This window comes from Poromitra crassiceps (genome assembly GCF_964638095.1).
Source record: "Poromitra crassiceps genome assembly, chromosome: 18".
Lineage (NCBI taxonomy): Eukaryota > Metazoa > Chordata > Actinopteri > Beryciformes > Melamphaidae > Poromitra > Poromitra crassiceps.
The window spans coordinates 1,252,430-1,277,304 of record NC_139636.1 but is presented as its reverse complement, the minus strand read 5'-3'; the positions used below and the strand labels follow the sequence as shown (position 1 = coordinate 1,277,304).

The 24,875-nt window shown below is 44.2% G+C and overlaps 1 protein-coding gene across 5 annotated transcripts in view; it reads right to left on the bottom strand.

Moving 5' to 3' along the window:
• The window catches only part of ppip5k1b (diphosphoinositol pentakisphosphate kinase 1b), a 112,385-nt gene extending 87,951 nt beyond the window's left edge, over nt 1-24,434 (bottom strand). For all 5 annotated transcript variants that reach the window (XM_083655008.1, XM_083655010.1, XM_083655011.1 and 2 more), the window contains exons 1-7: nt 24,171-24,434; nt 22,428-22,623; nt 18,448-18,538; nt 17,866-17,951; nt 16,395-16,549; nt 10,393-10,494; nt 9,787-9,948 (exon numbers count right to left, since the gene is read on the bottom strand). In XM_083655008.1, the coding sequence (XP_083511134.1) occupies nt 9,787-9,948; nt 10,393-10,494; nt 16,395-16,549; nt 17,866-17,951; nt 18,448-18,538; nt 22,428-22,623; nt 24,171-24,338 (960 nt within the window). In that variant the 5' untranslated portion in view covers nt 24,339-24,434. The remainder of the gene's footprint in view (nt 1-9,786; nt 9,949-10,392; nt 10,495-16,394; nt 16,550-17,865; nt 17,952-18,447; nt 18,539-22,427; nt 22,624-24,170) is intronic.
• Between the last annotated feature and the right edge of the window lie 441 nt (nt 24,435-24,875).

The window sequence follows — 24,875 nt, the reverse complement described above, 5'->3', positions numbered from 1 at the left end:
GGTCATGGTTTCACTACGCATTTTATGCATAAGGAGAAAAAAATGCTTCCATTTCTAAAATGGAAGCATGGAAAATGGAAATGCTTATTAGCAAAAAATCTATTTCTGGTCTATAATATGAAAGTATAAAAAAACACTTGCAAATGTAAAAGTGCTTCTTAGCCATGACTACTTGTAGGATAACCTAGGTAATAACATTACGAGACATTGTACATTTTATTTTCGAAGCAAATAGATAGCCGGAGCTACTTTCCTGATAAAACAGGAAATGTCAGGAAAGTAGTCTCTTATGGGGTTGTGTTTCTGTGGCTTTCTCTTTAAAGCTGGAGTGAGTACATTTACAATTGCTGGAGTGAGTACATTTACAATTTGTTTATATAAACAAATGTCCATTACGTTCAAGGCATTGCCAAACAAGTTCCCACAATGCTGTATTTCTCAATATACCAGAGTTTTCAATCCGACACAGTCGTGCCCGACAGGTAGAAAACTCAGGTATACTGAGAAATGCACAGAGAGAGTTATGTGGTGCAGATAGGCTTAATCAGCATTGTGTGAAGTCGTTTTGCAATAGCTGAATATGTGCATAACATAAACATTTGTTTATGTTATGCACTCCAGCTTTAAGCAGCGAGGCCCAGTTCCATGTCTTTACGGTGAGACTTGTGCAGTATATTGGATACTGCATGCCTACATTATGTTTTGTACTTTGTCATTTTCACAATGACATAAGGAGAAGTGTTCACACTGTGATTTTTGTTTTAAGAGTCGCTTTATTGAAACTTGGTTTCAGTATCTGGTCAGCAAAAAAATTATACAAAATCTTTTTCTCCGATTTGATGTATAATGATTGTTTTAACTGTGATGGTTTTTCTAATTGGTAGTTTTCTAATCTTTTACATTGACTTTTGTCATCTAGGTTTCAGAAGACCCAAACGGTTTCCTGCGCCAACAACCTCTATCATCTCCAGTTGTGGTCATCAGTGAGGAAAACTGCATGATCGCCATGGGAGCATGCCAGTGGCGACCTTCGAAAGAGATCGGTTGAAAGAGGGACTTGTCTACCCGATGGCATATTATTATGTCCTACACCTCACTTACTCCAAGTGTGACTCAACAGTGCTCTCAGTACTGCAAGCTGAGATCCACCATGATGCCATCCGTGATGGACATTCAACCCCTTCCTACAAAAAGCCTATGGGCGAATGGAAGGCCTTCATGAGTGAGGTGAGTGTGAGAGAGTGAGGGACAGGCAAATGGAAGGCCTTCATGAGTGTTCTTTTTTTGGAGGAAAAATATATATTGGTCTGCCATCACTGTAGAAATGTCTTAAAACCTTGTCAATTGTTGTCTGAGCTTCAGTTCTGTGTTGTAACAGTCATGTTCTGCCATTTCACATTCAAGACCTTTTAAATGTGTTATTTTTTCGATGTGAATATATATGTTCTCAATCATGATGTTCATTTACGCTGAGTTAAAAATAATTTGCGTGCTTTTAAAACAAATAATTTTATGTTACATGCATGTGACATTGTGTCCATGTGGGGGTGTGCGAAGAGTGCTCCAAGTGGTGCTCTGCTTTAACTCCCTGTCGTGGGCGTCCCCCCCCCTCCTCTCTTTCACTCATTCAGAGCTTCAACACAACAAACATGGCTGCTGTGAGCACATACGGTCTTGTCCGGTCTTGTCTTGGACATGGACAGAGCGAAATATGGGATTATTTTGCTTACGTTACATTGCTGACAGTGACAGGGACTGACACTACATAGCCCGTCAGTAAACAATGTTTAAAAGTGCGGAGGCGAACTGGCGAAGGGAGCTGACCAAACGCCGACAAACATCCCGACTTAAAAGAGCAACAGGTTAGCGAATGTGATCGATAACCTAATTACATTCCCTCAAATAAGTTTTTTATTTTGTGACGAGCAAACATTTTTCACCGTCAGTTTGACGAGGAAATGTGCTCAGTACGAGCGACCCTCTGCCAAGTAACATTATTGAGTCATGACGCTGTTTATTTAATAGGGTGATCTGGTTGTAAAAATAAAACATTTACATCAGAAAGACATTGAAAGCAGTGATTGATAAATGAAATCCAATGTTTTTCTACAAATTGCATCATTGGGAGGTTGATTCTGGCACTCAATATTAAGGGTGGGCAATATATCGATTTTATATCAATATTGTGATATGAGACTATACATGGCAAGGCTGTCCAAACCCTTTTGAATGGGGGCCAGATTTGATAATGTGAAAATACCTGGGGGCCAGCTACTTTCTGTTGTATCTGAATTCTGTTGAATTGATACAGTACATAGAAGTTATGGCAAACTTAGTCTCGACGCCAGACCCATGAGAGTTCTTACGCTGATACACTACGTTACTGCATGCTGCAGAGCTCTCTCTGGGTCTGGGACACTTTCCCTCAGAGGGCTGGTTATGGGAGGGAACCGTTCACTTGGCCAGTCATATGCCAGTGATGGCTTCAGTCCTCTCCAATCAGTAACGACTTTGCGATCAGACAACACGGGAGGCGCAGCCCATTTGCTCTCTCATCGGTGCTACGACCTGTCACTCATTCAATTTCAACCCGCCTTCAAAACCAGCAGTGGCTGTTAACTGGCACAGACTCACTTATGTAGTATACGGAGCGCAGCAATTCAACGTAATATTTGAGTCTGGGGAGAGACTATGGCAAACTAAGACAGATGGAATTGAATGCTTATGGGAGAGGAGAGTGACTGCTGTGAGGAAGATGTTGAAGATGATGATGGCTAAGACACATCCTTGTTTTACTCCTACTTTGACGTAGAAGGGTCAGACTGTTGTCCACTTATTTGAACGTGGGCTTGCATGCCGTCATGAAATAGCTTTAGAATGGAGAGGAATTTGGGTGGGACTACAAATCGACTGAGTAGGTCCCAGAGTAGCTTTTGATTTACTGTGTCGAATGCCTTCGAGAGATCAATGAAAGCCATATACAGGTCTTGCTTATGTTCTCTGCACTTCTCCTGGATCCAGGCAGTGGTGGCCGATACAAATTGGCACTGACCTCAAACTATCCAATCAGACAAAAGTTGACATTTTCTCGGAAACGGAAGGTCAGATCGAGATGCCTATAAAGGACTATAATATATTTTCTCACCCCAAATCCATCCATGAGTCTCTACGAGTTACAGTTGCAGAGATACGTCCGCCCTGCATGCAGGACTACAGGAGAGACATAGAGGACAGCGAAGTTGGGGGTTTAAGTCACTGATCAAACACTCGATTTCAGTGATTGCTGTCAGAATATAGAGCCATTTAACACTTATTTTAACACAAAAACATTGCTGAATGTACCTTTAATGTGATAATCTAATTTCTTACGTTCTGAAAATAAATCCTGTTTTCTAAAATTCTGTATTCAATGTTGATTTTTTTCTTTTTGTGATACGAAAGTTTTGACATCAACCAGATTTAAATTTCTACCCATGTCTAGCCAACATTGGAGGCTGATGCCTAGCCAACGTTGGAGGCTGATGTCTAGCCAACGTTGGGTTTTAATGGCAACCCCAACCAAAATTCTGTGTCTATATAACGTTGGAGGCTGATGCCTGGCCAACGTTGGAGGTTGACGTCAAAACCCCATGTTGAGTAGACATCAACCCCAAACAAAATTCTATGTCTATCCAATGTTTGAGGCTGTCTATCCAACGTTGGAGGCTGATGTCTAGCCAACGTTGGGGGCTGATGTCTGCCCAACGTTGGGATTTGATGTCAACCCGATTTTAATTTCCAACCAAAATTCTACATCTATCCAATGTTGGATGCTGATGTCTAACCAACGTCAGAGGCTGATGTCTATCCAACGTTGGAGGCTGATGTCTTGCAAACGTTAGGTTTTGACGTCAACCAGATTTTCATTCTCTAACCAAAATTCTACATCTACCCAACGTTGGAGGCTGATGTCTATACAACGTTGGGGGCTGATGTCAGCCCAACGTTGGGATTTGATGTCAACCCGATTTTCATTTCCAACCAAAATTCTACATATATCCAACGTTGGATGCTGATGTCTAACCAACGTCAGAGGCTGATGTCTATCCAACGTTGGAGGCTGATGTCTTGCCAACGTTGGGTTTTGACGTCAACCAGATTTTCATTCTCAACCAAAATTCTACATCTATCCAACGTTGGAGGCTGACGTCTATACAACGTTGGGGGCTGATGTCTGCCCAACGTTGGGATTTGATGTCAACCCGATTTTCATTTCCAACCAAAATTCTACATATATCCAACGTTGGATGCTGATGTCTAACCAACATCAGAGGCTGATGTCTATCCAACGTTGGAGGCTGATGTCTTGCCAACGTTGGGTTTTGACGTCAACCAGATTTTCATTCTCAACCAAAATTCTACATCTATCCAACGTTGGAGGCTGATGTCTATACAACGTTGGGGGCTGATGTCTGCCCAACGTTGGGATTTGATGTCAACCCGATTTTCATTTCCAACCAAAATTCTACATATATCCAACGTTGGATGCTGATGTCTAACCAACATCAGAGGCTGATGTCTATCCAACGTTGGAGGCTGATGTCTTGCCAACGTTGGGTTTTGACGTCAACCAGATTTTCATTCTAAACCAAAATCCTACATCTATCCAACGTTGGAGGCTGACGTCTATACAACGTTGGGGGCTGATGTCTGCCCAACGTTGGGATTTGATGTCAACCCGATTTTCATTCCCAACCAAAATTCCACATCTATCCAATGTTGGATGCTGATGTCTAACCAACGTCAGAGGCTGATGTCTATCCAACGTTGGACGCTGATGTCTTGCCAACGTTGTGTTTTGACGTCAACCCGATTTTCATTCTCAACCAAAATCCAACGTCAGTTCAACGTTGGAGTCCAACGTCGATATGACGTTAAACTGACGTCCCGTGCCAGCTGGGCAGTGGCTTCAAGCAGCTTTTATAAAACAGCAGTAACACACTAGGGCTGTGAATCTTCACTGGCCTCACGATTCGATTCGATTACGATTCAGAGGGCTACGATTCGATTCGATAACGATTATCGATGCATCTTAAATCGATGCATCTCGATGCATCTTAAATCAATGCATCACTTTTTTTCCCGAATACATGATTTTTTTTCTCACTTTCTTTTTTCTCACTGTGTGGCTACTTTTAAAATAAAAGTGCATTTAGAATTGCATTGTATTATGATCCATAATTAAAATAAACAACTGCATGTACTTCCATTATATTTTATTTGATTATAAAAAAAAAAAAAAAAAAAAAAATATATATATATATATATATCGATTTTTGACATTTGTGAATCGATGCAGAATCGTGCAGGTCCGCATCGCGATGCATCTTATAATCGATTATTTTTGACACCCCTATAACACACCAACATGCTTAAACTGTCGCTGTGACGATATGTGTGTGAAAGGATGAAACTCACACACTGAAGAAGGCTTTGGCCGAAACATGCTAAACTGTCTGTGTGACTTAAGCTCACTTCACATGATAAGTTGTGCACTTTTCTCAACGTGAGGTAGAGCAGAGCGCAAATCTGCAGGACAAGAGGTGAGCAGCCAACAGTGCGAGCATTGAACCAATCAGACACTCTGATTGGTTGAAATGAAATGAAAGGTCAGCGACAAGTTGGTCAGCATTAAGATATTTTGAACGCTGGGCGCAGCGCAAAAGTGTCAAAATCGAGCTGTGCGTGTCGCCAAGGGTAATGCTGCCACCTAGTGGAGCAGCAACGCTCTCCCCATAGGAAAACAACAGGACAGCCAGGTGCAGAGCTGTTTTACCGCGGATCATGTGTAGGGGGCTTAAGAAAGGTGTGTGAAAGGATTAAACTCACACACTGAAGAAGGCTTTGGGAGAAATTGCCTCTGTGACTTAAGCCCTTTTAGATTGGCCGCAAAACCCACTAATATCCACAACTACTGGCTTTTTCTTTGGTCTAAAAGTTACCAAGCCATTTGGTTTAGACCAGAGATTTTCAAAGTCTTACACTGTGGGCCTCCCCTCGGCCCTCGGACAAGCCTGGAAGCCTCCCCGCACAGTTTACTTAGTTTTGCTTAATTGCTGGATGCCTATGGGATCGTGATTATGTTATTTGATCCCATAGACACTAAATAATTGAGCCAAGATAGCCTGATATTGCTGTTTAGAAAAAGAAGGTTGCGCTTCAACAATGGGCTTCTCAGTGGAGTGCTAAACCCAAAACCCAAATCATGTTCCAAAAAAGATGAAAGGGTAGCACATGATGTGCTAACTGAGATGTGCTGCACATCTCAGTTTTCAAAGTCAAGGAGGACAAAAATACTCACATTTCACTTAATTTATTTGGCTCAGAGAACAAAAACAAAAGCGTTTTGTTTTTGTCCTTGACTTTGAAAACTGAGATGTGCTACCCTTTCATCTTTTTTTTGGAGCCTGATATAGCTGTTTGACTTCAGACTACAAAAATAAATAAAACAAATGTTTAAGAAATCTTCTATTCCTTTATCAGTAAATGTTATTTTCCTGCTGAGCAATATACAGTAGGTCTGGAACAGAACAGGTATTAAAAAGGTTGCTAAAAGACACATAAGTAGCGGTACGAGTAGTGAGTCCAATGTTAACACATTAATATTTATATGAAGCATTATACAGTCAGAGGTGTGTGTTCATCTGGTGATTCACAAACAGCTCGGAATACAACTATCAACTCAACTATCGGTTTTATAATGAGCATTTGCCATCTGGACCTGCCTGTGGGAATAATATGATGAAATATATATAAAATAAATATAATATATGATAAAAAAAACTGTCATTACATATTTTTGCACTCATTATGCTGTAGAAGTCTTGTTCATTTGTTTCTTGGAAGTCCAGTGTGGTTTTGCTGAGCCAACCATAACGAGCTGTGGGTGTTAAAGGAATCAACAACACAAAGCCTCCCTCCTCCCTCCCAAACAGCTGAATGTTTGCCGATTGCAGCACTTAGTAGTAGGAGTAGTAGTAGTAGTAGTAGCAGACACAAACACAAAATACCTCTGGAAGTTCAGTCAGTGGCTTTGTTTACATCCAAGCATTTTTTTTTACCCCCGACTCAACTGGTGAGCTAATAATACAAGTTCTGACTGCATGTAACAGCTAAGCCTGAGTTTAAGCTGTAAACAGTGTTTTTGTTTGTTCATATTGTTTGTAAACATTTGAGCATGTATTTTGATTCACAGTGAAATCTTTTGTCAGGACACACAGTGTGGAGTCAAAGAATATGATCAGATATCTGGCAAATCTGGGAACAAATTCCTTACAAAAAAAAAATGTGTCAATGTTTTGAAAACAACTGACAATTTTGAAAAAATTACATTTCGGAGCTGAAAATCAGAGGCCATCTTGGATTTGAAGGGCAACAGAAAGAAATGGGTTTGCGACAAGCGGGGTAGGGTTGGACGATGTGTACCAACTTGAATCATCATGATGTCCAGGGTAAAAATCAACAAAAGTGATTCACGGTCGTGAAGATTATCCTGCTGAACACCAAATTATCACTCCCATAACCTTTTGTTAACCACAGACCTTATTTTATGCATTTAACACATTCACTGCCAACAGTTTTTCCAATACAGTAGGTAGCTTCTGCCAAGGGTTTTTTTGAGGATTCTGGCTCATCTTTCAAGAGCCGAGGATTATTTTCTGCTAGGACTTTGTGAACACAAAATATCTCAAAATAACTAATAGAATGTGTGCTTTCTCTGTCTAAAAGAGTTAGTTTTTATCATGTTCTGTTATGTAGGCATTAGCAGTTGAATACAGCATGGTTTCAGCGTCTGAGAAGGAAAGCTGAGATAAATGCCTTTTTGTGAAATTCGATAGAACAGGCAGAACAGTCACTTTAACCATTTATTTTTGGCATCAGTGAGACATCAGACATCTAAACAATAGTTCTGAACAGTAATTTCCTCCAAAATAACAGCACCCCCACCCCCCTCTCCTTCAAACTCCTCCCTCCATGGGTGTGTCTCTGGTGGCTGCAGCGTGTGTCACAGGCGAGTCTCTGCTGCCTGTCTGTGCTGCCTGGCAGCCGCTCGTCGGGCGAATCTGGATCGGGCTCGTTCGTTTCTGGGTTTTCGGTTGTGAGCTGGGATGAAGCTGCGTGCGATTCTGGGCTTTCTGCTGTGTGTTTCAAAGTGTGTTGCACCCAGAGTCTATTTTTGGAATCCCCCACCGTTGTGCGCCAGCTCCCAGCGCGAAAGCGTTTTCGCCAAACCATTTTCATGAGAATGGTTTCCTCACGCTTTTTCCTGCTGTTTTTGCTCGGCTTTCTCTAGTCTGGAGAGCACTGTCGCCACTTAGTGGGTCGGTAAAATAGGTTATACACATTCAATAGCTCCCATATTTTTATAGGAGATGTAAAAGGGTTTGATCCACGTCCCACCGTCAAAAAAAAATAAAAAATAAATTTGACGAGTTAACACATTCACTGCCAGCCGTTTTTTTTTTACTGTAGTTAGCTTCTGCCAGAGGTTTTTTTTGAGGATTCTGGCTCATTTTACAAGAGCCGAGGATTCTTTTCTGCTTGGACTTTGTGAACACAAACTTCACAAAAGTACTAATAGAATGTGTGCTTTCTCTGTCTAAAAGAGTTAGTTTGTAGAGTTAGTAGTTATGTAGATATTAGCCGTTGAGTACAGCATGGTTTCAGCGTCTGAGACTGAAAGCTGAGATAATCGCAGTTTTGTGAAATTCAATCAAACAGGCAGAACAGTCACTTTAACCATTTATTTTTGGCATCAGTGAGAGATCAGACATCAAAAACAATATAGTTCTGACGCCCTCTCCTTCAAACTCCTCCCTCCGTGGGCGTGTCTGGTGGCTTTCAGCAGCGTTTGTCACAAGCGAGTTTCTACTGCCTGTCTGCAGTGAGCAGCCTCCCTCCCTGGCGGCCCCCTCTCGGCGAGTGTGGATGGGGCTCACTCGCTCACTCGTGTGTGTGTGTGTGTGTGTGTGTGTGTGTGTGTGTCTCCTTCAAACTCCTCCCTCCGTAGGTCACAGGCGAGTTTCTGTTGCCTCACGGATCCCAAAAAAAGAGAGGGGAATCGCAGGAGCGGGGAAGAGGAGAGGAGAGGCGAGGGCGGGGGGTTGGACACGGGAGAGAAATTCCTTTGCGATCCCCTTCTTCCAATCTTGAGGCGTACTCCGCTCTCGGTGTGCTGCTGCTGCTGCTGCTGCTTGTCTGTGCTGCTGCTGTGCCTGTCTGCCTGTCTGCCTGGCGGCCGCTGGGCAGGTCTGGATGGATGGGCTCGCTCGTTTCTTGGGGTTCTGAGAGCTTTGATGAAGCTTTTGCGATTCTGGTCTTATTTATGCTGCGTGTTTCAAAGTGTGTTCCACCCGTAATCTATTATGCAAATTTGCAAAACCCCACCGCCAGCTCCCAAGCGCGAAAGCGTTTTCGCCAATCCATTTTCATGAGAATGGCTTCCTCACAGTGCTTTTTGCTTGCCTTCCTCTAGAATGGAGAGCACTGTCGCCACTTAGTGGGTCGGTGGAATGGGTTGTACACGTTCGGTCGCTCCAATATTTTTATAGGAGACGTGGGGGGCATTGATCCACGTAGCACCGTTTTTTTGACGTCTCAACTCGTCATTGGCAGTGAACCGTTGGAATTTTTTTGACAAGTCAACTCGCCATTGGCAGTGAACGTGTTAACTCGTCGACGGCAGTCAACCGTTGTTGTTTTTTTGACGAGTTAACTCGTCGACGGCAGTGAACGTGTTAAGATTACCTTGAAGGCCAGGCAGACCTTGCGGGCCACCAGTTTCTCCATGGCAGTGAGCATGACGGGGTAGCGGATCTCTTTCCCCTCGCTGTCCCTCTCCACCTTCCCGTCCAGCGCTGGAGACTTCCGGGCCTCAGCGTGGGCGTAGTCTGGACCCACCGTGTAAACCTGGGGTCGCCAGAACAGCCAACGCACGGCACGCACACACACAGAAAACACACACAGACAGAAAATGTCTCAGAAAAGAAGATTAGGGTTCCTACACGGTTTCCTGACAGCGGCTGCGTAATAAGAGCACCCCTCTATCTGAACAGTAATCTTCACATCAATAAAAAGGTAGAATTATGTGTGTGTATCAGACTTAACCACAACATTTGTCATACTTTTCCATACTTTTTTGTTATTTTCTTCAAATTACCAAAGTATTCAAGACCCGGAAATGATCAAATTCATTCTTAATGCTTTTCCAGACCTGTGTAAGAACTCTGGATGATGGTGATTTGTGAATTTGGGGAACTGGAGAACTGCATGATTCTATCAGCATGGGCCACTGGTGGCAAAATGTATTCAAGGTATACAGGTAGACTTCTAACAATTGAACATCCACAGTACCTTGACATCGGTACCGTCTGTGGGCATGAACTCCTCATAGATGTAGGATCCAGTCTTACGTACGGTGCTTTCTGGGGAGTACACACTGCTGCGACTCCCTATCTACAGCAAGGAGAGAGAGAAACAGAAAGAAAGAGAATGAACAAGGTGCTTGCAACTAAACCTTACATTACCTTATCACCATCTAATCACCCAATGCTATAGCCCTGGATGAGGTTTCCGACATAGTATTGTAATGAACCAGCCTGGAAAGGGCTCTGTCGGAGACCAAACAACACAGGAATATGGAAAAATAGATATAGCTTTATTTTATTAAGGTAACAACGCAAGAATTAATGGAGGGAATCACAGGTGAATTACGGGGTTCCAATGGCTGCTGGATTTGGTTGCTGGCATGGCACGGGTAGGCTGGCCTGCCACGCGGGCTCGGTCTCAGGCTAGCAACATCAATCATAACAACAACACACCGCCGTTCTGGTCCAACGCTACTTCCACAAAACTCATTGTCTACCAGCTACTAGCTACTGCCAACATACTCCCCGGATTACTCTCATCTGTACTCATGTCTCATCTCCAACTCGGACTCACCCTCCTGCTACTCCTAACATTTCCCTCTGGACTCCCATTTTTTCCACCTACCCCCAACTTCCACTAACCCTCCCCCGACTCACCTACGCTGCTACTGACCTTCACTCACTCAACAACAACTACCCAATTCTCCGCTAACGCTGCTATATCCACCGAGGCTCCCCACACAATCGCAACCGGACTCTATGCTACCCTGAAGGCACTAACATCCCCTCACTCTGGACTACCACCCGCATCCCTGTCAATGTCTCACACCGCACCACTAACCTCAGTAACCTCCGCTCTCTCCCCCTGCTCCCCCATCCATCTCCCTTGCACTCCTGAATACTCGCTCCCTCTCCAACAAATCACCTCTCATATCTGAACCCATACTTGACAATAACATCGATCTGCTCCTTCTCACCAAAACCTGGCACCCCCCCCCCCCCCCCCAACTACAGCTACCTCTCCAAACCCCGCCTCTCTGGGCGAGGTGGGGGACTCGCCGTCCTGTACAATAAGTGCATCTGAATTAACAAACTGGACGTCAACCTCCCGCCCATATCATCATTTGAATATCTTGCATTTACAGTAGGGAATAGCATGCACAACTCCTAGTTTTTAAGCAGCTTAATTGGTGCAGGTTGCAGGGAGATCACAGGAACAGAGGTAGGCAACAGCACTCACATTAGAAGTAGTTCTTGAAGTTTTAATAGGGACAAAAACAGACCTTAAGCCAAGTGATTTACACTGATGATTACACCCCACTCTCTCATTCGATCCCCACGTCAGCTCCATTGTCAAGACTTCGTTTTTCCATCTCCGTAACATAACCATAATCAGACACTGCCTCTCCCCCCTGCTGCTGAATCCCTCATCCACACCTTCATCTCCTCCCACCTAGATTACTGCAACTCCCTCCTCACCGGCATCAGCTCCCGCTCCAATCCATTGGTTCAGAACTCAGCCGCCCGTCTGCTCACAAGAACCCGGTCCCGGGACCACATCACACCCGTCCTCCACTGGCTCCCCATCAAACAACACATCAACTTCAAACTAGCCCTCCTCACCTTCAAACTCTCCATAAACTGGTGCCCCCATACCTGTAACCTGACTGACCTCCTCCTCCCCCATCACCCCTTCTGAACCCTCCGGTCCTCATCCACTGTTCTCCTCACCGTTCCTCCAACCAAACTTCGCAGCTTCGGCGATTGAGCCTTCTCCAGAGCAGCCCCCCATCTCTGTAACTCTCTCCCCCAGCCTGTCCGAGACTCACCCTCACTCACCCTCTTCAAATCCCACATAAAAACCTACTTGTTCTCCCAGGCATACAACCTCCCCTACCCATAACCACAACTACCGCCCCACCCTGCTCCTTCTCTCCTCTCATCTGCCCGCCATCTCCCCCCCCTCCTTCTATGTATCCCTGCTTACCTTCGCTATCTTTCTCAATCTGTTCCCTGTCCATCATTTCTATTTTCATTCCTCTTACCTGTTCTTTGTCGACTCATATTGTCAGCGTCTTTGGGTCACTGAAAAGCGCTTTATAAGTTACATGAATTATATTTATTATTAATTATCACTGAGGGAGTGTCTATCCCCCTGTCTTAAGGCAAACCACTACAAACTGATGAGGCAAACCACTACAATAGCAGATAGATCAAACAGTAACAGGATTACGCACGGCATGGCACACGTGAAAAGATGGCACGCAGAGCATTCAATAAATACAGTAGCCTACACAGCAACTTAAGTTTCCACACTAAGAGGGGCTATCCCAAAACGCCCGGGTTACACACGTCAAACTGGGACAGAGAGGTGACCCCCAAAACGCCCGGGTTACACACGTCAAACTGGGACAGAGAGGTGACCCCCAAAACGCCCGGGTTACACACGTCAAACTGGGACAGAGAGGTGACCCCCAAAACGCCCGGGTTACACGCGTCAAACTGGGACAGAGAGGTGACCCCCAAAACGCCCGGGTTACACACGTCAAACTGGGACAGAGAGGTGACCCCCAAAACGCCCGGGTTACACGCGTCAAACTGGGACAGAGAGGTGACCCCCAAAACGCCCGGGTTACACACGTCAAACTGGGACAGAGAGGTGACCCCCAAAACGCCCGGGTTACACGCGTCAAACTGGGACAGAGAGGTGACCCCCAAAACGCCCGGGTTACACACGTCAAACTGGGCCAGAGAGGTGACCCCCAAAACGCCCGGGTTACACGCGTCAAACTGGGACAGAGAGGTGACCCCCAAAACGCCCGGGTTACACACGTCAAACTGGGACAGAGAGGTGACCCCCAAAACGCCCGGGTTACACGCGTCAAACTGGGACAGAGAGGTGACTCCCACCCACAGGTCATTTGGCCTCCCACAGTAAAACCTCCCGGCTCTTCCTCTCCTCTTATGCACGACAAACAGGGGTAGGGAAGGAATGACGCACGCAACATTTAACATGGATGAAATAATAAAAGGTTCAAACTTAACTCGCCCAGCTGGCGAGACCCTCGGCGGTGCTGGCAGCGCACGGCGGCGTGCCGGACGCTGGACACAAGGCTGGAGAGCGGTGTGGCACACGCTGCTAAAAGCCCCCGGCCCTGTCTGGCTAAAGGAGGCTACCAGCCTCCCCTCCTGTGAACTCGGGATACCTCCCCCTAACTCGCTGTCTTCGTCGCTGGCAGCCCTAACCAGCTGCGAACGCACAGCCTGCCCCCAAGAGTACACACACAGGTTAGACGAGCTCTCCAGCAACACTAGCTGTGTTTTACATGCACACTTTTTCCTCAATCTGACTGAAGTCAATCGCTTTGAAGGAGATGTGATTTAATACGCTCTGCTGTTCACATGCGCCCAGAGCGTGCACCGATATAATTGAACAGCTGTGCGACGCGCGCAAAAGTGATGAATACACAAACTTGACTGGTCTGCCAACTCTCGCATTGTCCGTGAGACTCAAGCAATTGACACTTCTCACATAGTTCTCACACACTTCTTCAATTAGGCCACATTTTCTTGCAGTGAAGAATAAATTCATACTGTAGGCTATCATACCGGTAGCCTAAAGCGTGAATTATGCCAGACATATGGACTGTCACACGGAAATGAGAGACACAGAATCCTGACGACAAAACGCTTGGAGCTTTCATAGCCTAACGTTACTCCGTTCGGGTTTCTCGTCGCCGGAGTGCTGAAAATCTCCACTTTGTCCACGCGCATGCGGTGTAGTTAGAACATCTCCTCCTCTCCTGCCCTGCTGCAGCAGGCAGGAGTCTCCTTTATGTCAGACAGAGGGCATCATGGGCATGTGCAGAAAGAACACAGCCAGAGAGTAAACCGTTCCATCGTTTACATGATAACATTTTTCCTTTGATCGGTTTATGAAAAGGTTTAAACTACCCCTCTGCAACCGATTGAAATTTCAATCGGCACGGTGGAGCAGTGGTAAGCACTGTCGCCTCACAGCTAGAAGGTCCTGGGTTCGATTCCCACCTGGGACGCTGTGAGCACTGAAGGAGTGCGTGCCGTCCGCATGTCCTCGAGTGCCCACCGCCCGGGTGGGGTCGTCAAAAGGGCCTTTCTGTGTGGAGTTTGCATGTTCTCCCCGTGCCCCCTGGGGGTTTCCTTCATATAGGAACCCGTCACCAAAACATTAATCAATATCCTGGTCGCTGAAGTGGTGCCTCCTCTGGTTGTTAGGTGTGCCTGTTTGGAGGGAGGGGAACTCGTTGGAATAGCGTGATCCTCCCACGTGCTATGTCCTACCGGTGAAGCTTCCCCTGTCAGGTGAAAAGAAGCGGCTGGCTACTGCCCATGTCTCGGAGGAAGCTCCGAGACAAGCATGGAGCCAGTTTCGGCTCTCCCCAGATCGGCAGAGGGTGGAGCAGCAACCAGGATAAATAAATTAAAATTAGCACTAATGGGGGATAAAAATGGGATAAAAAAATCGGGGGGGAAATATTTTAATTAAAAAGAAATCACTCAGTTTGGGGTTGAGCCGATTGAGGTGTTTATATGGAGCATTTTTAATCGGTTTGGGCTTATACACCTATTTCAAGCCGATTACTATGGTCCATGTGCCTAATGAGAGGACTCTGCCATTTAACCCAGAGACTGACATGCATAGTCCCACGGCTGGAGGCAATCCCCTCAAACAGTCCATCATAGATTGCGCATCGCTCCCCCGCCCCCAAACATCACCTCCCACAGCAGGTTTACCACAGTATTTTGTGTCACTGATGTGCCTGATTGATTGATTGATTTTATTTATGGATATAGCAGAACAAAATCCAAGGGATAGACATGTAAAAGTGCGAACATCAAATAAACAAAATAGAACAATCAACAATGAAAAGAACAAAAGATATAAACCACACAAGTTCAATAATCTTCTGACTATAGGCTATCTTTGCAAAAAGGTCACAGGTTCGAGTCTCTGCAGCAGACATGTGTCCCGTCACTCTGAACCCTGACCTTCCAGCGTTTTTCCTGGCTCAGAATGGGCCTTAGGGGGGTGATTACGGACAACAGTAAGCATGATTGGTCCGCGTAAAGACTGAACTAAAAACATAAGCTAGCTAAAACCTTTTTGGGGGTAGGGCTTGGAGATCGTAATATTGTGATATGGCATGAGTGTCGTCTTTTCCTGATTTTAACGGCTGCATTAACAGTAAAGTGATGTAATTTTCTGAACTTACTAGACTGTGAAATCACCAATACCGTAAATTTCGGACTATAAGCCGCGGCTTTTTCCCCGTTTTTTGGCCCTGCGGCTTATATAACGGTGCGGCTTATCTATGGATTAAAAAAAAAAAAAAAAAAAAAAAAAATCTCTCTTTTTTAGCACTCTTTCTAACTATAAATCCACTTCTGTTTTAATTTCCTCTCTTGCCCTCTTTTCACCACACCGCGGACACTGTGTGCACTGTAAAAAAAAACACAGGTGGTGTTGTGTTATGTTGTTTTGTTGAAATGTTAATAAATGGGAGCTTCCTCAAACAGCCATCTCTTTCCCGACAATCCCCTCTGTGCATGAACCCTTACATATGGTAATTAAACATTAAAACACAATAAAAATAAAATAAAAAAAAAACAACATTAAAACACCTGCGGCTTATAGTCCGGTGCGGTTTATATATGTAACAAACAGGCAATTTTGCTGCTGCGGCTTATACTCCGGTGCGGCTTATAGTGCGGAAATTACGGTAGTCATCTCTACAATATTGTTGTAATTTCGGTATCGAGGTATTTGGTCAAAAATATTGTGATATTTGATTTTGTCCATATCGCCCACTAGCCCAGCCCTATTGGGGGGCACCAAAAGTTCCTCTATGAAGGAAAAACCCTGCCTTCTCGCTCATTGGAATTGGCTGTGGATCTACGCCTCAGCCAACATGTTCTTCCCGGCCCAGAGCTTTGTTTGAGGAAAGCTACCTTTCTGAAGAGCCGCTGGCTGCCGCCTCCAGCTGAGGTGGGGTAGTAGATGTAGACGTTGTGGTCCTCGGCACACACAGGTTTCTCCACGAAGGGTTTGGGGAACACCTCACCGTTCACCTCCACATGGTCTTCCCCCTCAACCAGGTTACACTCTGCAGCAGCACAACGACTTTGGTTTTTCACTTTGTTGGGGAATTACACACACATTAAGCCAAAAAAGTCAACTACTTATTTCCAATTAGGTGTTTGATCTTAAAAGCAACATATTTATTAATGAAAGGGGCAATGGAAGAAGTTTGTATTTTGTATGAATGAATAAATTAATCTGAGGATTTGAGCCACTGACCTACACTCTGTTAATAGCGTTTCCTAAGTTCTAAGTTTAGCTCACACAGATTAAAATGAACTAGTTCACATTCATAGTTGAATTTTGAACTAAGTTCACAGTCTCAAAAAATTAGCAGTTCAGTTCATAAGCAATTCATTTATTTTTTATTTTTCATCATTTAGTGCATGAGCGTGCATGTGAAAGTAGTTCTTCTGCTTTAGGGCTTTCAAAATAAAACTCATTGTAATGTTAACCTTAATATTCATTTTGAGTAGTGATTTACAGCCACAGTTTCAACTCCATATGTAATCTTAACATCAGTATTTTGATACAATACAAGATGTGCTGTTTCATTCATTGAAATGCCTTTTTTTCTCCAAAGGTGAGAATTTGAAAACCTTTATTCTGAAAGTAAATTGCGGCATTTCTCCGTTGCTAGTCTGGGTAAACTGTTGCTGTCTTGACGCAGCCCAAAAACAGGCTCCCCACTGTGTGTCAGTCAGCTTGTGTGTCTGAGCCCCCCGCCCCCATAGGCAGAGCATAGGAGGGGTTCTATTCCCATTTTCAAATTCAAATTCCCATTCAATGCACTGATGTGGGAAAAAAAAGAAAAAAAAAATCCACTATCAATATTTACTTTGATTTTAAATACATTTTTAAATATGATTTTTTCCCCCATCTCAGACTCCAAAATGGACAGAAGATCTGGACAGAAGTTTATCCACAATTTCATCTGCATAGGAAGAAGATAGGAGAAGAGCAGGTGGACAAACATACAGGGCTACAACCGTTCCCCTGCCACAGTAGAGGACAAAAGTGGTGAAAATGATACTTCTGTTGCCAAGTTTGATCTGCAGGCGGTAGGCAGCAGTTTCCCTGGCACAGTTTACTGTGGCTCTCCTATTGAAAACAATGAACATCCGTTCTGCCAGTTTACCACATACTGCTACAGTGTGAATGGGGCATTAGATTACCATTAGATTAGCGCTGGCCGGTAGGATCCCATAAACCATAACATCTAGAATACATTATCCATAGAAATTAAGTATTAAATTAATGATTTATTCAAGTTTATGTACATAAGGCAGTGGGGTTCATGCATTCAACTCTTTCAACGAAAAAATAAGAATCCGTCCTGACCTTCAGGATTGTCAGGGTCCCGTTTCAACACGGCGTAACGAGGTAGGTCGATGCCCTCTTCCTGTAGTATGCGGTACACTTCCCTCCTGGCAAGAAATCAGACACCTGTTCAGATAACCTCCAAGACAGAAACTGAGATGGTGTATGTGCTTCTGTTTGAGCTTCTTTTCACCTGACAGGGGGAGCTTCACCGGTAGCACCAGGACGTAGCACATGGGAGGATCACGCTATTCCCACCAGTTCCCTTCCACCCCGACCAGGTGCCCCAACCGAGGCGCTAGTGCAGCGACCAGGACAGATACACCCAAATCCGGCTTCCCACCCTCAGGCACAGCCAATCGTGCCTGTATGGATGCCCCGACCAAGCCGGAGGAAACACGTGGATACGAACCTGCAACCCTTGTGTTGGGCAGGGAATTAACCGCTACACTACCCGGACGCCCTGTGTATGTGTGTGTTAATGAGTGTAGTTGCTGTGTGTGTGTGTGTGTGTGTGTGTGTGTGTGTGTGTGTGTGTGTGTGTGTGTGTGTGTGTGTGTGTGTGTGTGTGTGTGTGTGTGTGTGTGTGTGCTCATATTGTACCTGTCCTGTATGAAGTACTGCATGTTGAGGTCATTGATGAGCAGTGGGTTTCGCAGATTAGCGTACTGCACAGCTTTGTCCAGAGGGAAACCTGAAAATGATCACATGCAGGTGATGACCACTATTCATCGGAGCAGGATCAAAGAACATTTACAAATAACTGAAGGAATAATGTGCAACATTTTCATATAAATGTCAGTTTTAGTACTCTCTATCACCGATTGATATAACACAATAATGATTCAATCTATAGCCAATTCATGAAATCTGTTACATTTGTACTTCTGACTCAGGTCCTAGTCCAACACATTAGCAATCGCTAACGTTAGGAAAAGTCCTATTACAAATACATTATTAGTAATATTAATTAGTGGTATTATCAGTATTAGTAGTGACATGTGTTTTTCATGCAGGAAAGTATGACTGTATAGCATTATGGCAGAATCCAGGTCATTCAAAAGCACACTCCTCAATAAGTTACAGGACAGCATGTCTGGCGAAGGCTTTATCAATAAATAGACATGTCGAGCACTATGGGAGGGAAGGAACATTTTCCACTTGCTAATCATAGTCTGGAGCAGTATATTCCCATGGTCTAAAAAACACACCAACTTAATTTCCCATTCCATTAAAAATAGAATGGAAAAACAGTCCCATAACATAAATAGACAAATCACTGAAGAGGGAAGACACTTATATGTGCATGTGTATGGGCCACAGTATCACCACATATACTGCTGCGTTTAGTGTACAGGTAAGTCAACAGACTAAAACCTAAATGCCCATATGTGGACAGCATTACATCATTTGAGAGAGAAGCCTTGTGCAGTATATTGTGAGGTTGAGTTTATTGACCTAATTTTGCCCTTGAAAAACCACACAATGTTAGCTGAGGAATTCATTCAAAGCCTTTGAGGATTTCCATACTGGCACTGCACATCACCACACCAGACAGCCACACACACACACACACACACACACACACACACACACCAGGCTGTGTGGTTGCTGCCAGATGCTGTGAGTCAAGAGGATGTAGAGCGGCTCCCTATCCCATCATGCACCAGTACATGAGAAGCCGGTCTCTGCTGTGACACACAGTAAGGAAGTGGTGTTCCCTAAAGCCTAATCATATCTGCCCTCCTCAGTGGCTGCGTTTACATGCATGGAGATTTGCGTTCTCAACCCAGTAACTCAAGTAACCTGGTTTTGTGTAAATGTCGCAACCAAGCGGTGGTGGGGGTCACGCTTCTTCATAGTTAAGGCCTGATAAAACTCATTAAAACTTTGCACTTACACAGCAGATTACCCCTGCTCTAGTCATCAGCCTATCAGAACACGTTTACCTTGTTGAAGCAACACATACTACCAATGATAGGGAGGGAAAAAATCAGTAGTACGTTTGATTTTTCATTAAGGGATAGCACTGCTGGTATTGATACTGTTGCAAATGAATATTGTATCCGTTATTTAATTTTTTTCTATACTATCGTCGATACCTTTTGCAAATGAGTATTGTATCCATTTTTTAAAAATGGTATTGATACTATCGCATTAACGAGCTTGAAAATGGCGTTCGAGAGGTCGCAGTGACCTTGACCTTTGACCACCAAAATCTAATCAGTTCATCCTTGAGTCCAAGTTGAGCTGACGTTTGAGCGAAGTTGGAAGAAATTCCGTCAAGGCATTCCTGAGATATCGTGTTAACAAGCTTGGAAATGGCATTCTGAAGGTCACAGTGTCCTTGAACTTTGACCACCAAAATCTAATCAGTTCATCCTTGAGTCCAAGTCGACGTTTGAGGCAAATTTGATTAAATTCCGTCAAAGCGTTCCTCAGATATCGCGTTTATTTTATTTGTTATTTTATTAGTTTATTTGGACGGGACAGTGCAAAATCAATGAACACAGAAACCACAGAAACAGATAGTAAAACCTGGAACATAGTAAAAGTGTAAAAATTGCCGGATTTAGCACGAGGCTAATTTCCATCCGTTGTCCCCATAAAACATAAAACACAAAAAACAGAGCGTAAAACGTAGAACATAATAAAAACATACATAGAACATAGGTAGCAGCAGTACACTCTAAAACTACGTAAAACAGGAGTAGCAACAATACACTCTAAAATACATGGCAGTAATTACTCTTAGAAAAATAAAATACATAATAATAATACACAAAAAAAGAGAAGAAAAAAACATACTACCTGTGGACACATGACTGGTTTGTTTTCAGCCATTTTTTAAGACTACCTTTAAAAGCGGCAAGGGTGGGGCTGTCCCTTCTGGAGACGGGGAGACTATTCCATATTTGGCTGCCTTTTATCGATAGGACATTTTGACCAAACGTGGTCATTCTACGATGGACCTTGCAATCACCTCTGGTGTCTGATCTAGTGCCGAGTCCAGTGGTTCTATTTTTTTGGATGAATTCCTGTAACGGAGGGGGAGCTAGTCCATGTAGGCATTTGAAGAAGAAACAGGCACTCTTTAAGACCTTGAGATTTTCAAAACTCAGGAAGAGATGTTGTTCCAGAATGTTACAGTGGTGGTATGACAAAGGTTTTCTAGCAAATGCCTTGATGGCTCTGTAATATAGCTGTTCAATAGGTTTTATGACAGTGGCACCTGCAAACGACCAGTTTGGGAAGCAGTATTCAATGTGAGAGAAGATCATGCAGTGAAGATATGTTTTAGCTGCTTCAACTGTTAAGAAAGGCCGGATTTGTCTAAAATTAACTAAGTTGAAATTAATTGTGCTTTTCATTTTTTTTATGTGTTTCTTGAAAGAAAGGTTCGAGTCCAAAATGACTCCGAGGTACTTGAAATGGGAGACCAATTCCAATTCCTCCCCCCCCAGAAACACATTGGACCTTGTGATACCAACTGGTCGTTTGCTGAACATCACGCATACAGTTTTTTTTGTATTTAGCAACAGGCACGTGTTTTGCAGCCAGTGTTGGACCTTTTCCAATACATTTGTGAGTTTACAGGAAATCAGGTCGGTTGTTTTTCCCTGTACAAAAATGACCGCGTCGTCAGCGTACATCTGCACATTGAAGTCAGGGCATATGTCCGGCAGGTCATTGATGTACAGGGAAAATAATAATGGCCCAAGGATCGATCCTTGTGGCACACCAACTGGGTTATTGAGAAAAGGGGACTTGACACCATCAACCATGACACACTGTTTTCTGTTTGTTAAGTAGGACTTAAACCATTTTATAGTATCAGCAGAGAAGTTGAAATGAGACAATTTACCCAGGAGTACTTGGTGGTTGACAGTGTCAAATGCCTTTCTGAGATCCAAGAACACAGCACCAACATATGTGTTTTTGTCGAGCATATGCTTAACTTAATGAACAACAACACAACGTTAATGAACATCGGACGGACATACATACAGACGTACGTATAACCCAAAACCATAATGCCATTGGCCTGGCTATCACCGGCAGAGGCATAAAAATGCCCCCAAAAATGATCTAAAACAAAAACCCAAAACAATAACCCAGGTTAGCTTGTACTCATATTATGAGAAAACCAGGTTAATATGCCTGGCTTAGCCCGATATTAAACAACCAAACTCTGCACAAACTCAGACTCGCAAAGCATAGGTAATTTTCCATGTGAAGAAGAAACCATGGCAGCCAGCAGTACTTACTATTACCATTCGAGTCATCATTTCTGACCCCTGTAACAGAAGTAACCTAATATTGTTAAGTTGATGAGGAGAGAGATAGCTGGGGTGTGCACATTTTCATACTTTTTTGCCAGCGGATTGTTCCATCTTTGGTCAGGAATATTGATTCTGTTAGTTGCTCAGTCACAAGCTATCAAAGATTCCAGTAAACAACGTAACCCCATGAAGGATAGCCAGTAGGTGGGTTACTCCATGCATGTAGATGTACAAGTAGCCAGTGAAGCAACAAAACCCATTGTGCCACAGAATGCATTTAACCATGTAGATTGATTTTACCTTTGGAGTGGAAGGAGATGAGGCAGTCGCAGAGAGGCCAGTTCTCCACAGGCTCTTCCAGGATGACCCCCTCAGGGAAGATGACCACGTCGATGTAGTCAAACTTACACAGGCGCTCCAGGATCTCCGTCATGGGCTTGGATTTGGACTTCTTCATCATGGAGCAGATCCCGACCACAATCTGTCGCTCTGACGGCTGGGAAGCGAAGGGGGGGGGGGGGGGGGATTGGCGATCGAGAGGGACAGAAAAACGTGTAAGGAAGCTGACCTTTTCATTAATAACAAACCTTTAACATAATAAAACAAGGCAATCAGAATACCGTATATGCAGCTAATAGGGTCGTAATCCTGTCGACATAACAGCTTTGCTTGCTTGTCATCTACCATTAATTAAAAAACGAATTTGTTGAACTAAATTTGTTAATGAGAAGTTCCTACTTTAGCAGTTGTAACATTGTTCTATAAAAAAAATTAACTGTTCGATGACTGTCTAATGTGTCCATTAACAGCCATGCCATTTGTCCTGTTCACTCAGTTGAAGTCACTCTGGATCACAGCATCAGTCAATCGACAAAACATGTCAACGTAAAAGAGATCAGGAAGTGAGAGCGACCAAGCGAGCATCTATATTCAGGGAAGATCATCTTTGGCACCATAAAGTCTTTTTATAGAAGCACTACCACACACGACAGACCACAAGCCTGCCAGTTATTTATCTATTGCATTGTTCTCACGCAAGCCTCTGTAAATCCCCCGTCTTCATCCCCTTTTCCACTCTCCCCAACTCCAAATACTTTTCCCTCCTCAATGTTTCCAGCCCCATTCATTTCCTACTGACCTCAAATGACCATGTTCGAAATCCCATTTTTCAAGGTGTAGATGTTTAACTCTGGCTCATAAGTGTGTCTGGTTTATAACACATTCATCATATCTGAACAAGAGCTTCATCACAGCTACTACAAACATGGCACATTCATAAATAAAGATCTAATGCCCATGACAGAGTAGACGTCAACACAACAAGTAGGCCTTCATATTTGTGAATACAAGCCAATGCTGATATTAAGCTGGTGAAGAAATTTAGGCAAATATTAGTCTAACCCCCCTCCCCCCCATTCACCAGCTACTTTAGCCGATTTGTGCTAGAGTAGGATAGGATTTTAGAGTAGGAGGATAGACATCTCAATTACTTTGTCAGAAAAGGTCTTAAGAAGACACACAACTTTAATAATAACAACCTCATAATATATTTGGCAGAGTGACCTAAATATGAAGAGTTCATCCTTCAACCAGATCGCCTGTCAGCAATGAACCGCCCTGCTGAAGAAAAACACTAAATCCCTACCAGCTGCAGGGGGCGCTGTTCTGTATGGGGGGGAGGTGTGAAGAGAAAACAAAGAACAGTTGAAGGGAATATACGTACGATTTTGTATCAAATTCCACAAGCAACAAAAGATATAAAAAGGGATTATGCCAAACTTTTGCGAGTGTAATTTGCATTAGGAAAGGCAGTTCATCCCAAAAGAAGTTGAATATTTGTACATCAACTGCCGAGCCTTTGGGAGATGAGCAAAGATGTCAAAGTAGGAAAGCACATTCTTATAATACCTGAATCAATAAGAGTCCACCTCTTTATACACCTGCATACTATGAAATGTATCTTCATACATCTTTATAGTAGTGAATGTTTCACTGCAACTTTTTATAGACCTGAACCAACGGCCTACAGGACACTCCACCTACCGACTCATCCGACTCATCCTCCATTTCCCCTTCTCCTCCAAACACCTGGTTCTTCAGGCCTGCCTCCATTGGGCCCACGTGCCGCTCGTCATCTTCGCTGCCAACCATAAACAGAGGAGTGTATCTGTGGCCCCGCCCCTGTCCTGCTCCTCGGCACGCCTCGGACATCAGAAACCGCTCTGCAACATGGCTGCTCCCCAGTGGCTCCGCCCAGCAGGGGTGGTGCGAGGTGGGAGGGTGATAACGTCAGCTAAACAGCAAGAAACCCAGTCGACTGTGTGACACCTGAGAGCCTGGCGACAAAGTGTGTGTGTGTGTGCGTGCGTCCGGCTGCGTTTCTGGGCTGGCTGGTAACGGCTATACGTGGCTACACACACACACGTGTGTGTGTGTGTGTGTGTGTGTGTGTGTGTGTGTGTGTGTGTGTGTGTATTGAGGTAGTAGAGGTGAGGATGAGAGGTAGAACAGGAAGTGTGTGCTGAGGCAGGCAGTCAGGATCCTGGCAGGTGAGGCGTGGGGGAATGTCCCTGTCAGGGGAGGGGCGGTGTGGGTCTGGGAGCGAACATGGCCCCCCAGGGTGGAGCGAAGCTTCTCTTCAGAGGAAACCTCACGATCAGTCTGTGCACACCATTATTCCTGCCCTATAGGAGGGGGGAAAACACACACAAAAGACAAATTATGTTACAATTAGGACCACAACTAACA